This window comes from Marmota marmota, unplaced genomic scaffold, assembly GCF_001458135.2.
Source record: "Marmota marmota marmota unplaced genomic scaffold, marMar, whole genome shotgun sequence".
In the NCBI taxonomy this organism is placed as follows: Eukaryota; Metazoa; Chordata; class Mammalia; order Rodentia; family Sciuridae; genus Marmota; species Marmota marmota.
The window spans coordinates 714,968-731,776 of NW_026000249.1; the positions used below are offsets into that span (position 1 = coordinate 714,968).

Below are 16,809 nucleotides of genomic sequence, written 5' to 3' on the forward strand. Positions count from 1 at the left end.
CTTTTCAGCATCTATTAAGATGATCATATGCTTTTTATCCTTGATGCTGTTGATGTGATGTATTATGTTTATTGATTTGCATATGTTGAGGCATCCTTGCATCCCTGGGATAAATTCCACTTGATCATGATCTATAAGTTTTTTGAAGTGTTGTTGGATTTGATTTGATAGTGTTTTGTTGAGAATTTTCACACCTATATTCATCAGGGATATTTTTCTGTAGCTTTCTTTCTCTTTTTTTCCTAGTTGCTGCTGTGTTCTTGTATAGTTTGGGTATCAGAGTAATACTAGACTTATAAAATAAAATTAGAAGTGTTCCCTCCCTTTCCAATTGGAATAGTTTGAGAATAATTGATGTTAGTTTTTTTTTTTTTTTAAGTTTTGGTAAAACTCAGCAGCAAAACCATCCAATCCCAGGCTTTACTTTGTTCAGGGACTTTATTACTGACTCAGTTTCATTGCTTGTTATTAGTGTGTTCAGGTTTTCTATGTTCTCGTGGTTCAATTTTTGTAGGTTGCATGTATTGAGAATTTACCCATTTCTCCTAGGTTTTCCAATTTGTAGGCTCATAATTGTTCATTGTAGTTTTCAATGAATCTTATTCTTTCTGTGGTATCAGTTGTAGTGTCCTTTCCTATTTTATTTATTTTGGTCTTCTTTTTTTCTTGGATATTCTAGCTAAAAGTTTCCTAATTATTTTTATCTTCTCAAAAAAGTCTTTTCATTGATCTTTCTTATTTTTTAGTCTCTATTTCATTTATTTATGCTTTGATCTTTGTTATTTCTTTTCTACTAATTTATATTTGGCTTGCTTTTTTTCTTTCTTAATTCCTTATGTTGCATTTTTGTTTATTGATACCTTTTTAAAAATATAGGTACTTGTTTCTCTGAACTTCCCTCTTAGTACTGCTTTTGCTGTACTCTGAACGTTTTGGTACATTGTGTTTTCATTTTCATTTATTTCAAGAAATTTTTAAATTTCTCTTTTGATTTCTTCATTGACTCATTGGCCATTCGGTAGAATGTTGTTTAATTTTTACATATTTGTACAATATCTAAAGTTCCTCTTTTTATTTCTAGATTTATTCCACTAGAGTCAGATAAGATATATGATTTTGAATTTTTTAAATTTGTTAAGGTTTATGGTCTATCCTGGAGAATGCTCCATGTGTTGAAAAGTGTGAACTATGCAGCTATTGGGTGGACTGTTCTATAAAGTTCTGTTAAGCCCATTTGTTCTAATAGTGCAGTTTTACTTACAGTTTCACACATTTATTATCTTACAGCTTCTGTGTTTCAGGAATTCAGATGTGGTTTAGTTGATTTTCTGCTCAAGGTCTCACAAAGCTTACCTCAGTTTTTCAGCTGGACTACATTCTCATCTGGGGCTTGACTGGAGGAGGTCTGCTTCCAAGTTGGCAAATTTCATTTTCATGTGGCTGTAGAAATGCCAGTTTCTTTCTGGCTGTCGGCTAGAGGCTGCCTTCAGGTTCCAGAGGCCACCCAGAGTTTGCTGCCACATGACTCTCATAATATGGCCACTTGCTCTAGCAAGTGGATACCAAGTAAATACCAAGATGCTGAGTTAGGTGTGCTCTCTGTTTCAGTCAGTTACAGCCTAGGTGTAACAGAGAGCTGGAAAGAATCTAACTTTATTTTGAGCAAGAACATTTTTATAGAAATCAACCTCTGCATTGTACACATGTAACAAATGTATTAATGTGTCACATTGTACCTTATATGTATGTGCAATTATTATATTTCAATTTAATAATAATAATTTTAAAAATATAGCCACTTGCTTTAAAGCCAGCAATGAGACTCTCTATAGAATATACCAGCGAGATGAAGCTTTATTTAAATATAGTATAATTCTAAGAATGAAATCCCATTATCATTGCCATATTATATTGGTTGCGAGCAACACACAGGTCTTGCTCATGATCAAGGGGAGGGGATTAAACAAGTTGTTAATATTAGCAAGTGGGCATCATGGGACCATCCTAGGTTCTGTCCACTATAGCATTCCAGATGATTCTCGTGTACAAGAAGGGCTGTCTGCAACACCATCTAGAGGATACTTTGTCATTATTGTTTGCATTTTCATTCATGGCATCACATCACTGATAATGCTTGTAGCTCATTTTTATGACTTTTTAATAGCTGTATAAATATTTTGTGGTATGGATAAATGACAATGTACTCAACCTTTTCTCAGTCAATTTATATTCAGTTTGTCCCCAGGTTTTTTGCCACTGTGATTTACAGCTTTTTGCATAAATCCTTAAGAAGTGGTACTTTAATTTTTAGCAGGCATTGGGATACTATGGTCCCTGGACCAAATCTGCACAGTTGCCTGATTTTGTAGTCTGAGAGCTAAGAAAGTGTTTTTATGGTTCTTTAAAAAAAAAGAAATATATATTACAGAGACCATATATGGCCCCCAGTGCCTAAAATAATTACCATTTTGCCCTTTATAGAAAGTTGTCCAATTTATGTTTTATAGAATATATTCCTAAGGAGCAAGAATGTCATGCATTTTGTGAATTTATCATTACCAGATTACTTCCCCCAAAAGATTGCATCAATTCAGAATATCCTGGCAAAGTGCTGAGAGTGACAGAATCTTGATAAACATTGTATATTATTGTTCTTTTCTATTTCAGTTAATCAGTTGGAAGGCAAAATGCATTGGCTTGCTGTTTCATTTTGAACTTCTGTAAAAACTTGACAGAGAGGTTGAACTTTTTCAAATATGTTTTGACTTTTGTAGTCAAACATCTATGATTTTTCTTGCTTAGGAAACTCTCCCTACCTCTATTTATACACATTTTCTGCTAAAATTTCTTTTACATTTTAAAATGATTTGACTGATCTACTTGACTATTTTGTACGACTACCCTAATATTTTCATTACAGAGTCTTTTCAGTACATTTTAATATATCATATGGCAAGTTCTTCTTCTTCTTTCTCTCTCTCTCTCGATCTCTCTCTTTCCTTCCCTCCCTCCTCCTTAAGCAACTTAGCTAGACCCTGTCTCAAAATAAAAAATAAAAAGGGCTGGGATGGGGCTCAGTAGTAGAGTAGCCCTGGGTTCAAGGGTTCCTCCTTCCTCCTTTTATTATTAATTATTGACTTTTTAGAAATTTAATTTTCTACATGAACTTGAAAAATAATTTTATCTAGTTATTTCTGCCCATAAAGATAATTTTGAGCCTTGTTTTTCATCATTTCGTCTTTATTCCTCTCATCCCATTGACAATAACCTAGAGAGAAATGCCATGTGGTGGTAGAACTGAGTATCCCTTGTCTGGCCCTGATTTTGAAAGGACTACTTTGGAATTGCTTCACTTAAAATCATGCTTGGTCAGGCACAGTGGTGCACACCTGTAATCCCAGCAGCTGGGGAGGCTGAAACAGGAGGATTGGGAATTCAAAGCCAGCCTCAGCAACAATGAGGCCCTAAGCAACTCAGTGAGACCCTGTCTCTAAATAAAATATAAAATAGGGCTCAGGATGTAGCTCAGTGGTTGAGTGCCCCTGAGTTCAATCTTCAGTATCAAAAAATAAAATAAAATAAAAACACATCATGCTTGTTGTAGGTTTACAGACAAAAATAAATAGTTTTCTTCTATTCCTATTTAACTGAAAATTTATTATGAGTGCCTACTGAAATATATTAGATTTCTTTTAAAGAATCTGGGTATTTTTTTTGGTATAGGGGATTGAACCCAGGGCTACTCTACTATTGAGCCCCATTCCTAGCCCTTTTTATTTTTTATTTTGAGACAGGGACTCGCTAAGTTGCTTAAGGCCTTGGAAAATTGTTGAGGCTATCTTGCAGTTTTGATCCTCCTGTCTCAGCCTCCCAAGTGGCTGGGATTACATGTGTGCACCACCATGCCTGGCTTAAATAATCTATTTATATATTTGTATTTTTCCTTTTCTTTTTAAAGAAAGTAAAAATGTTGATAGGTTTCATACTGTTGGAACACTCTATGGTTGATAGGTTTTCTGGCCAATTGAACCCTTTATTATGTGGTGTCCCTTTTTATTTCTGGAAATGTTCTTGTATAGAAATTGACTTTGTCTTCTCTTAATAGAATCATTCTGCTTTGTTTCTATCAGTGTCTATGTACTATATCTTTGGTTACCCTGTTACTTTTCACTTACTATGTCTTCATTATTTCAAGTGAGGTTCTTATAGACTGAACATAGTTACCAGGACAGGTAAACGTGGAGTTGTCCTTGAGTCACTGTGTCTTTGGGAAATCTGGGTATGGACCAGTTCATTTAAAGGGATTGAAAGAAAACAGATCTGGGAACATGAGAACAGGCTTTGAAGTGATAAAGAAAAGAAAGAAATCAGCTAATGTAAAGAAGTAGGGCAGAAGCCGGCTGCAGTGGCACATGCCTGTAATGCTAGCAGCTAGGGAGGCTGAGACAGTAGGATCACAAGTTCAAAGCCAGCCTTAGCAATGGAGAGGCACTAAGCAACTCAGTGAGACCATGTCTCTAAATAAAATACAGCATAGGGCTGGGGATGTGGCTCAGTGGCCCCTAGGCTCAATCCCTGGTATCAAATAAATAAATAAATAAAAATTAAAAAAATAAGAAGTAGGGCAGAGCACTGAGTTGGTGACCTGAGATGTTGAGCAAACAAGCAACATAGGCATTGGATGGAATTCAAAGCAGACAGCTGCTGCCACCTGGGAAATCCAAAGTTTATATTAGAGATCAAATTAAAAGGGTTCAAGGCCAGAGAATACAGCTACTGAAAACTGAAGGAGGCTGGACTCTGATGCTGCAGCATAGGACAGGGAGTCTGTGTATCTGGGGAACTGAGTGGAGCTACTTGGCGGGGGCATCAAGGTCAAAGAGGACCTGCTTCAAGATGGAGTTAGTGATACCCTAAAGGACACTTCATTTTCACATGGGATGTTTTAGAGTGTGGGATGAGGTGATCCAGCAAATAGGAATTATGTAAGTGCAACTCTAGTCTTAGCATTCAGGGGCAGGAGCCAAGCAGGACATTATAAGATTGATGGGCATGTTTGCTTGCCCAAATTCAGGGTTTTGATTTTGCCTGGTGACCTGAAGATAAGAGAGGATTAAAACAGCCAGAAGGTAGATGTTCTAGATTTTATTTTGATACTATTTTTATTTTGAAGTATATGTGCTTGCTGCCAGTATGAAGCACTTTTTTTAAGAATACAAGTATTTTTAAAAAGCATGGTGGATGCTGTGAATTTAACAGAAAGTTAAATGTAAAATATATTCACAAGAAATGGAAATTCTGCTCTAAATATTTATTGCATACCTACTATATGGCAAACATTGGTCTATGCCAGTCCTGGTCTAAGACTTCAGGGATATTACAGTTTTCGTGCGGGCATATGATCAGAAATGGTTAACAAACATTACACAAACAAATGTTAAATTGCAACTGTTACAAACATTATAAAGGAAGGCACTGATTTCTTTATGAATGAGGGGAATTTGGCTCATACAGAGAGGTCAGGGAAAGATTCTCCAGGAGCTAATGTTGAGAAGCAATGTGAAATATTAGTTAAGAAGGTGAGGGAAAAGTGGCCCAAGAAGAGGTCTGTGGCAGATCAGAGCATGGTTACAACAGCCAGTTTGGCCAGAGTGCAGGGAATAAGGAGAGAATGGTTCAAGATGATATTAAGATTTGCAGGCACAAATCCATCAGGAGTGCACTGCAGAAATTTTTCAGAGAAACTATGAGGTTTTTTAGTTAATATAAGAAATTTGGGAATGAGGATGACAGTGGTGGAATGAGTATGTAGATGTGTGTGACATGATTCGATTTAGAGATGACCTTGGCTGTTCTGGGGGATTAAAAGAAGGAGAAAATGTGATTATAGATTACAGGTAGACTAGTCAGAGGTTATTTCAGTGATAGAGGTTAGAGACATGAAAGCTCAGACTTGAGGTTGTATGCAGAGGCAAAAAGAAGTAGATCAGTAAAACATTTAAGAGATAAAGTCAACAGGACTTGGTGATGGATTGGACATGAGTGAGAGGGATATCAAACATGAATCTGTAGCTTTGGGTTCATGCAACATGTTGGCTAGGAGGTGGTTTGGGGGAGAGGTCATGAGTGCAGTTCTGGACATACTGAACTTTTTAGGCATTTAAAAATTATCACTAAAAAAATAGGTCAATGTGTAGGACTGAACTCAGTGAAGAAATTGAAGCTAGAGATTTGAATTTGGGAGCCTTCTGCACAGACTAGTGAATGAAGTGATGATGTGGACGGCATTGCCTAGGGAGGTATTAAAAAAGAACTAGGTGGTCTATAAAAAAACTGCTGTATGTCAAGATGAAGCCAAGTGAACATCTGAGAATGTTCTGGTTTTATTGACATGGACGCCATTTTTTATGTCAGCAAGCACTGTTTGGTGGAACAAAAACACTGAACTTCCAATGGGATATGGAGAGGTACAATGATAGGTGAGGAATCAGAAGCAGCAGGTGTGAACAGCCCCTTGAGAAACTTGACAGAGAAGAAAAGGTGAGGGAGGACAGTTGTTGAAGGGAGAATATGATTAGTGAAGGGGAAAATCAGCATTATTATTTGAAATGCTTTAGTTAAATTGAATAGCTTTTAATGACCATAATAAAAATTGAGCTTTGAGAATAAATAGACTGTGCAAAAGAACCAATGTTCATTAAATCATTTTTCTGTGCCGCTTCTTAATTGGTAATTGGTTTTCGGCCCTGACATATTTGCTCGTTAATTGCTAGGCTTCCTATTTAATCATGCTTTAATAATTCTCTCAGGAGGACATGGCTGAAAAAGATCCAAAGAGAGACCTGAATTCCTTTCCATAAATTGCCCATGCTAAGATAGGACAACTACAAGAAAGTTTTCTCTGTAAAATCTCAGCCCTGTTTTTATTTTATGCTCTTAAATGTTCACCCTATAGGGAGAATGATACTCAAGGGAAAAGGGATTTTGCAAGTTCCATGTGCTTCCTTTTTGTGCTCTTATTATAATTACAAGCAACTATCTTTTTTAAACATATTTTACTAGTATATTTTAAAAAATAGATGGAATGTGAGCTACCCTGTGGAGTGTATGACATGCCCTTCAAGTTAACTTTGAAAGGTGATTAATTATAGTGGTGTCTGTTCAGTTTCAAAAGTTCAAATTAAATGTACTTCAAAACTCTTATCAAAGGGAATATATTTTACACACCTGTCACTTGTGAGAAGGGCTGATTTGAGTTGAAATTATGAAGGCGGTAAAGCTAATCACTAGAACCCTGGCATACCCCACTCTGGACTGTTGAATGAATGTATCTTCTAATACCCATTGAGAGGCCCTATCTTAAGCACTCCGTAACTAATTCTCCCCAAGTTTATGTGATTTCACAGAATTGATGTAATTCAATGTTGGAAAGGACTTTCAGAGTTCACTGAGGCGTGAAGGAACAAGGCTGAGTCCTGGGTGAGCAAGGGAGTAGAGAATGCCTGAGGGCTTTGGGTTGTCAGCTCAGCATCCACTATAGCAGAGGGCAGCAAACTAGAGCTCACAGGCAAGTCCAGTCCAATGCCTGTTCTTGTAAATAAAGTTTTATTGGAATGCAACCACGCCCATTTATTTACATATTCTCAGTGATTGCTTTCCTTCTGTGGCAACCGACATAAATAGTTGCTGTAGAGACCATGTGTATTCACTATCTGACCCTTCAAGTGGCCAGCTATAGCACTGGTTGCCAATCCTGGCTGTACTTTAGAAAGTTCTAGGTTGCTGGGTCACATTCCTGACCTTCTCATCCCTGATCTTTCAGGATGGAATTCAGGAATCAGCATGTGTAAAAAGGATTTTAATGCAAAGTCAAGTGAAGAATCACTGCATTACATCATGCTGCCTCTAAAGCACATTTTGCCTTGAATATCCATTTCAGGTTGCAAGTGCCTCTTTTATATGGGCTGTGAGACTGAAAAAATCTCTCCAGAGCTATGCCCAGCAAACTTTTGCTGGTATTAGAATCTCCTGCCGTGCAGGTTAGAACTCATATTGTCACACCTCCAGACGTTCTGACCAGCAGACCTGGGGTGAGGTAGAGTGGGCCTTTTGAAGAAGCTCACAGTGGTCTTAATGCTGGGGCCCAGTGGACAGCGTAGACCTAGGTAAAAAGGGCTTGCATCTCCAAGATGCCAGAGTCAGGTCCAATAATCCTGGGATGGGAGTGGGCATGTATTTATTTATGGACCATCTGCTGGAACTGTTCTAGACTATATTTGTAAAGACAACCACTCCTCTGCTGATGGTCATTACTTTGCCCTTCTCTATCCCACCTCTGAGACTAAACTTCAAGCAATCTTTGCACTAGGTTTCTATCCTTTTCTATCCCTTAATCACTTATCTTTTATTGTTTTAAAATTGCCTGTGGGGTATTTTTAGTCTTTTTTAAAAAAGTATCTTTTTGACTCAAGATGGGCTGAGGGCAGATATGAAACAGTTTCAGATATTAAAGAAAATGAACCCTCGCAAAATTGTAAGGGAAATCAGAAGTTTGTAAAAATTGTAAATGTGAACACATAAAATGGCAAAAAGGCAACAGAGATAGGCAGAGATCTGTTTTGGTGCCACAAAATTGATTTTATTTTGAACCAGGAAGCAACAGCAATCAAGAGAATAGTCTGGACTAAGGGCGTGGCAGCGTGATTCAAGTACCAAGGAGTGACTTTGTCCAGTGCAAGGTGGAGTAAAGAAAAACAATTTTTCATTCCCAAACTAAGCTCCTCCAAATCATGATACTTTTCAGTGATTCCCATTTACACAGGCTTGGATTATTTTACAGATTTCGGATTTTGTTAAGTAGTTCGTAAACATTTTTGAAGGAGTCACTGCAGAGAACCTTTGAATTGACGACGTCCACTTTTTTTGGTATATCAGGCACTGAATCAATTATAGAAATATTAAAATGTATTTATGCATTAGAGTTTTGCATTTCAAAAAGGCCAACAACCAAGAACGTTTGAACTTGGAAACAAGTGATATTTTGGGCCAGATAACTCTTTGTGGTGGTGGAGCTGCAGGATGTTCAATGCCATCCCTGACCTCTACCCACTAGATGCTGGTAGCAATGCGTCCCCCAAGTTGTGACAAGCAAAATTGACTCCAGACATGGCCAAATGTCTCCTGGGGGGTAAAATAGAGCGCAGAATGAGGAGCACTATTTTCAAAAACTTCCTCTTGCCGTCGTCATTGTCTTTGTGTGCTTTTTGGTATTTCATGAAGGCAGACCAGATGTCAACTTCCCAACACCAAATATACATGTCTGTGAGCACATAGGCATGTGTCTCTGCAGGCAGTTGCAAATGTGCCTGGAGCTGGGATGGAATTCCACGTTGACTAGAGGGCACTAGTTCAGTTCCTCAGAAGTTAAAGGTCAATATAGCAGTACCATAATTAAAAGCCTGTTGATTCAGGCTATCTCCTCTTGTCCAGCAGAAACCATCATCCATATTTGCAGTCAGTTTTTGAAGTCACTTTCTTTAAAGCTGGAAAGAAAATCTTCGCCTAAGTCCACCCTCATCTTAATTCACCATTTAGATTCCTACTTGAATGATACAGCCAGCAATTTTCCACTTTGGATCCAGACTTCTTTCTATCCACTAGGAAGAGAGGTACCATGTTTCTGAGTTCTGCTATCAGGACTGACTACATAATTTGCAGGACCCGGTGCAAAGTGAAAATGCAGGCCCTTTGTTCAAAAATTATTAAGAATTTCATGACAGTGACAGAAGAGCATTGAACCAAGCTTAGGGCCTCTCTGAGCCCAGGGTTCTGGGATACTGAGCTATCATACAACCATGATGCCAGCCCTTGTAACTTTGGTTGGTGCCATGTCAATTTTGTTGTATTCATTTAATTGGCACTGCCATCTCTTTTGCTCCTATATTGAAATGCTTCCGGTGAAGTGAAGACCTCAAAAAAGTAAAATAAAATATTGTGACCCCAATCCATTTGAAGAGAATGCATTATTATACTGCAGCAAATGTTTACAGCATATATTTTTTTAGACTTTCAAAAAAATCCACATGGAAATTTTTTCTACACCATTACAGTAATTAAAACACGGTGGCCTTTCACCATATACATATTTTCCTGTAAATGTGACAACCTGGAAATAGTAGCTGCTACATCCACAATGGTTTTAAGTTAGCCAAAAGTGAGACTTTCACAACAAAATTATAACATAATCTCTTATCCTTATAAAAATAGCCAAAACATACCCTAAACAGCTTGGAGTGAAAACTTGAGTAGTAACATCTTTATATTGAAAAACATTATATTCATGGAAATAGTGTCCTTCCAGTAAATGCTTTCTGTTAACATCATAAGGCAAACTGTAGCATTTATTGGTACCTGGAGACCATGGTTTTAAAAACTCAGAAACTGAGTTTTAGACCCTTATATTCAGAACCTGTAAGTGTACAAAGTGCATTAAAATATCCATTATCCAGTAACCCAAAATGTATGTAAAAATTACTGAGAGAACCCTTTCTATTTATTCAGGGAAGGCAAATACACATTGTTTTACATTGTTAAACAAAAGAAAAAAACATTTAGTTGCCAAAAAATGATTCATTTTTTTTCATTGAGGTGTCTATTTCTTAGATGTGTAATTGTCTTACATAGCTATCAAAATATTCATCTGGGTATAAATAATGTAGTAAATATATAGAATTTATCCAATAAGAAAAAGGACAGCATCTGCCAGGGAAGAGACAAAAGGACACAGGAAGCTGGCTTGGTCTCCCTCAAAGTCCAGTTTGGCAATCACATAAGCCTTGGCCATGTGGTGCTAAAACAATGGGTCTATTGACTTCAGGGAAATGATTGATTTGGTTAAAAGCAAAATTACTAAAAATGATGCCTAAATCTACCAGTCTGTTTATTTATTGGCTGACTCAGTAGCCCAGATAAATATTTTAGCCATCACAAATCTTTCTAGAAGTCATGCCCTTCATCAAGGTAGAACCAATAGCAAACTTCCAGTCCAAAGACTGCTCCAGAAAGCCTTAATTCAGGGACCATTACAATGTGTCAGAGCAGCATGCAAAGAACCCCATCTGACAGTTGATTAGCAGGTTCTATTTGCAGGTTCTTGCATGCAAATAGTGAGTTTCTTTCTTTTTGTTTTTGTTTTACAATTCTATGTTACTATACTAGAATATGGAGGGACTTCTACATCTTTCAAGATGTGTTTAATTAATGTTTGTTTATAATAACTTGAGACATATATTCTAGTGAATAGTGTTTTATGCAATGTTCCTTGCTATTACTAACTCATAAATATTATGTGTTTTTCAGTGACTTATTTTTGGACATGGTAGTTGTGATCAGGGCCATGTGCTGATGTCCTAGAGAACAAAATCAATTCAAAGTGTGCTGCCATTCGTGACAGATTGTGTTTATTTATTTCCTCAGCCCCAGAGAAAAGGGAAAAAAATCAATTGGGGGAAGGGGAAATAGGACAACTATTAAATGTAGTGAAGAAATTTCACATGCCTAAAAAAACTATTAAAAGGATAAAATAGTATTATATCATCAAACAGAATCCTGCTTCTGAGAAAACACAAATCAGCCTAAATTTCTGAATAATCTGTAGGATTCAAAGTGACTATTTTCAATTGCAATCTCATTCATAATATTAGCCCAGAATCCTTAGCCCTGTGAGAAGCAGGGTTATGTATGGCCAAAGGTTTCAGAACCTTTCTTCCCAAAGTTATCCCATCAACCACCAGAGAGTAAAGATTGAGCCCTGGCTAAGTCTGAGGTTCAAAGTTCAATTCAAAGTCAATTTTATCCATTCTCCTTCTTACTCTATTCTAGTTGATCCACAAGTTTTTGACATCACAGTTAAAATACTTCAAATTACACCATAGTAAGAAAGCCTGTTTGTTTCCCTACTAGGTTAAAAATTATTTGTATTTAAAATAGCTGCATATTCTGTAATGCACTGTCAAAGTGACAGGACCTACCATGGGCTCAGTATGAAATATTATGTGAGAAAGTGAATAAACGTACAAATCTACAAAAGGTTTTTTTGTTTTATTTTCTTTTCCTTTTTCTTTTTTTGCAAGCCCATAGACAGTGATGAAATAAAAGTTGTAAAGAGCTGGCAAACTTATGGGCCTCTCAATGTGCAAAACCAAGTCATTCCTAACAGTTGTAATCCCGATTATGTTTCTTTTATAAATAATCTATAGATTTTCCTCTAAATACAAAAAAAATTATTAAAGCCTGTACTTAATACAAAACACAGTAAAAGAAAAAGAAATCTCCCATTTGAACCCTATTTTAGCTGATTTATGGACAGTTTGGGGGAGATTTAATCACACTCTTGAAACCTGTGCTTTCTTAATCCCCTAAATAGTGAATAATAGCCTCAAACTTTGTTACTCCTGGAAAGCAGCTTCATGTGGTCAGATGCTCATGGCAGCTGCTCTGTACAGTCCAAATGGTCTGGGATAGGAAGACCAGTTATAATCGTCAAACACTTGTTCCACAAGGTGAAGGTGGGGCACACAGGCTGTGCAAATGCCACATCGAAGGTGTAGAGGTGGATGGAGTTCAAAGCATCATAAAAAGCGATGGAGCCATTATCATAGTCTAGCAGGATGCCAACGCGTCGCAGGTGGGGGGCTGGCTCGATGGGGATCTCCTTGCTGTTGTGTCTCACCACCCAGTTATTGTTACAGCGGCAAAGGGCCCAGGAAGCAGAGTTCTTCCCAATCCATTCATGCTTTGGGGCTGATTTGTAAGCAAGGCCAATGGCATACCTGCAGAGACAAAATAGCAACAACAAAAACAGTGAATGACATTGCGTGTGTGTGTACTTAACCTGTTCTATGGTCAATTTTTTTTCATGGGGTTAAGAAAATGTGATCATCTGTTGTCTCTGTTCATTCTCTTTAAGTGAAAGATTAGCTAAGAACCCCAACACCTGTATTCCTCATCTTCTTCTCTCCTAAACATACTGTAGGCAGAAAGGGGCCATTGTATTTGTCCACAGTCTTGTTTTCAGTTCAAACACTGCAAAAGAATCTTCACTACATACTTTGTTGTTTTACTTTCTCTCATGAATTACCAGTACCAACAGATAGAACTTTCTGCAATGATTGAAATGTTCTGTTCCGTTCAGTACGGTGGCCAGGAGCCACATGGGCTATTCAGGCACTCAACTGGCTAGTCAAACTGAGGAACGCAACTATAAATTTATAGATGGTTCTTGATGGTCCAATTTAAAGATTTTTCAACTTTACAATGGTGTGAAAGTGATATGTATTCACTAGGAACTTCCTTCAAATTTTGAGTTTGGATGTCTTCCTGGGCTAGTCAAATGAAGTATGATCTTCTCTTGCAAAGCCAGGCAGGGGCAGTGAGCCACAGTTCCCAGGCAGTCACATGATCACAAGGGGAAGCAACTGTTCCTGTACTCTTCCATGAAATACATTCAATAAATTGTGCAGTTAATTATACAGTGGGCTTCATGTTAGATCAATTTGCCCAACTGTAGGCTAATTTAAGTGTTCAGAGAACATTTAAAATAGGCTAGGCTAATCTATGATGGTTAGTAGATTATGTGTAGTAAATCCATTTTTCACTTATGATATTTTTCCATTTACTATGGGGTTATCAGGACATATCCCCATCATAAGTGGAGGAGCATCTTATTTAATTTTAATTAAGATAATTATTTAAATAGCCACATGTGGTTTATGGCTATGATATTGGACAGTGTAACCTAGACTTGTCCTTTTGATCTTCTTTAAATTTTTCAATTGTAGTTTTCCATGACTTTGAATGCACTTTGCCAAAGGCAAGTGATGAGAATGATTTCCATTTATGAGGATAAATCCCTTGTCATCATTCAGTCTCAGTTTCTCATCTATAACACTGGGACAATAATAGTCTCCATCTCCCAAGCTTATTTTAAGAGGTAAAAGAGAAAAAAAATGCATTTTAAATCCTGGGCCCAAGGCCTGACATGTAATATTCAGTAACTATTACTTCATTATAATGTCTGATGACACATTAACAGTAAGTACTGGAATCAGAATTTGAACCTAGGATGACTCAAAAGGCCACAAACTTATGACACTTTATAATGCCGTCCCTCACCAGAAATTTTATAAGTCACCACTGCCAAGAGCTCTCCTGATTATATTTCCTAATATTTTTAAATTTTAAAAATATCTTTGAGTGGAGAGATATCCAGTTATCCTAAATGCTCTCACTGTTCAAAACTAAAAATGTTAAGATTTTTTTCTACAATGTTCTAAGCTTCTTAATCTCCTTTAACCTCTCTGAGACATGCCCTGTAATATTCAAAGCATTTCACAGTTACTAAGATAAGCAAAACACATCACTCTTAATAGAGTGAATGACTCATAGTTCAACTTTTAATATGTTATAGCAGAAGCCAGTGTAATTGGATATTGACATATGGTACCTTACCCAGTGAAGAGGGGAAAAATTCATTGGTCTTTGTTAAAATGACATTCTTTTAAAAATTACATGTTGAGTTAAAATACAGTCACTTTAAGAGTAGGGAGTTCAAATGAAACTTAATAAAACATGGCATCATCCATTAAATCAATGTGCCAGCCCATCTGTGATGTCAACCCCGCATCCTGTCTTCCCTCATGTTGATCCTCTTCTACTTGTAGAGAGAATTCTTGGTTGCATTTCCCAGAATCCAAAGGTCAGGTTCTGCTATTGCAACGCCCTTGCACAAGATGCAGAAACTGTGAGAGGAGGGGAACTCTGTTCTGATGGTAGACAGTAGATATGAGGCTTGTGGAAGCTTCAGCTGAGCACCTGGCAACACCTGCTTCAGTAGTGGGCAGCCAGTCATGGTGACTCCATGCATAAAGTAGCAGACCAGCTGATTTGTACTCCCAGGGTGCTACAGTCCCATAACTTTTGACTCCCTTCCTTCATGGAGCACCTTGATTGACTTCTGTTAATCTGCCAAGTCTTAACTCATATACTTTGAAATGGTTTTCATTTTGCAATTTAAAATATCTCTCCCAGTGATCTTCTGTATGCCCTGGCAGACGCTATTTCCAGTTTTCAGATAATGTGGGAACTACATTTGCATCACAAAATAACCACATCTGTGTTGTTTCCTTCTTGTTGCTACATACCATATTAATTTTTTATTAAAGAATTTTTATGTTTATTTCCCATTTGAACCTTAACTGAATTCTGTGTAGCTACATCAGGGATGGCTGTATTCAGCAAATAGGAAATATAGAGAAGGTTAAAATTAGGAGCAAACTCCAGAAATCTTCTGCTGCCCTTTCGACTTCTGGTCTAGTAATTGTGGCATTAACTCATTATTATAGGTTTAGTTAACACCATTTCATAAAACACCCAGTGCACATTAACAGCATTAGAGAATAAGAAAATAACCAAGTGCATAGTCCATTAGGCAAAGGAAAATACCATTATATTATCATTAATCTGTAAAACTATGTACATAATTCCATTGAGCTTGAAAGGGGCAAGCACAATGTAATGTTCCATTAAGTTGTGCAGTGAGACATGGAGAATTAAAAAAATATAAAAATTATGTTTCTCAGAGCAATGTTAACATGCCCCATTGCACGGATCATAACATACACGTTAATTTAAAGTCAGGACTATATTTCATGAGAAAATATATGTGTCATTAGCTGTTGTAAGTCAAGGTGTCACAAGCATTTAATAGTAGAGGAACCCCTTCCTTGCTAATTCCTCCCAGGAAATATGAAACTATTCTTGATATGAGGATTTCTCTGAAATTGACACAAACAGGTTTGTAAAGATCCAAAGTGCAGCAATGAATTGTAGAATTTCTTTCCCCCTCAAGAGTTAGTTTTGACATCTGGAGGATGTTTTAAAGGTAATGCTGATCTGTGTTTATGGAACTAAAGTGGTCTGGTGGAATTTCCAGCATTATTCATCAATGGCAATGAGATCATAGTGATCAGCTATCATTTATCATAAATAATTATTAATGGGGTTATAATCATTTAGACATTGAATTCCATCCCAGATTAATATAGCACATTAATTAACTAGAAATGATTGCCTTTTTGCAAGTACATTCATGGTATTTTCCTCTGTGCTTTTCTTTTTCTCCAATGCAGCTAAAAATTGCAAATGCCAACCTAGCCCAGAGCCTAGTATGGTGAAGAATTTGCCCTCCACCTTCAGACAGGATGTTGAGAAAACAAAATGTTCTAGGCAAAGAGAATCATGAGGATTACAATAAATGAAATCTACTCACTCATCCAGTAATGGTACCACTATTGGGAGAAATGGGATGCCCAAGCTGATTTTTGCCCACACTAGGAAAGACACATATTGCATTATTTTCATAGATTTGAATTGAAAGGTCTTTTTAAAATGAGAAGTGTTCTATCAATGCCTACACCAAAAGAAACACTGTTATAATACTCACCATCTTCAGGTTATACAGTTTTCAACATTGGTTTTATTTTTAAAGCACAGATGAAGCTATCAGTAAGTATATACTACTATAAGCTCTAAAGAGTAATTAAGCCCTGTGGGGCATGGTGGTGCATGCCTGTAATCCCAGTGGCTCAAGAGGGTGAAGGCAGAAGGATCGCAAGTTCAAAGCCAGCCTCAGAAACTTAGTGAGGCCCTAAGCAACTCAGCAAGACCCTGTCTCTAATAAAATACAAAAAGGGGCCAGGGATGTGGCTCAGTGGTTAAGTGCCCTTGGGTTCAATTCCTGGTACCCTCCCC

General features: G+C 37.2%; 1 protein-coding gene across 7 annotated transcripts in view; it reads right to left on the bottom strand.

The window, feature by feature from the left end:
• Window positions 1-8,620: 8,620 nt before the first annotated feature.
• Mid1 (midline 1) overlaps window positions 8,621-16,809 on the bottom strand; it is a 369,304-nt gene continuing 361,115 nt past the window's right edge. For all 7 annotated transcript variants that reach the window (XM_048796511.1, XM_048796510.1, XM_048796512.1 and 4 more), the window contains exon 10: window positions 8,621-12,830. In XM_048796511.1, the coding sequence (XP_048652468.1) occupies window positions 12,482-12,830 (349 nt within the window). In that variant the 3' untranslated portion in view covers window positions 8,621-12,481. The remainder of the gene's footprint in view (window positions 12,831-16,809) is intronic.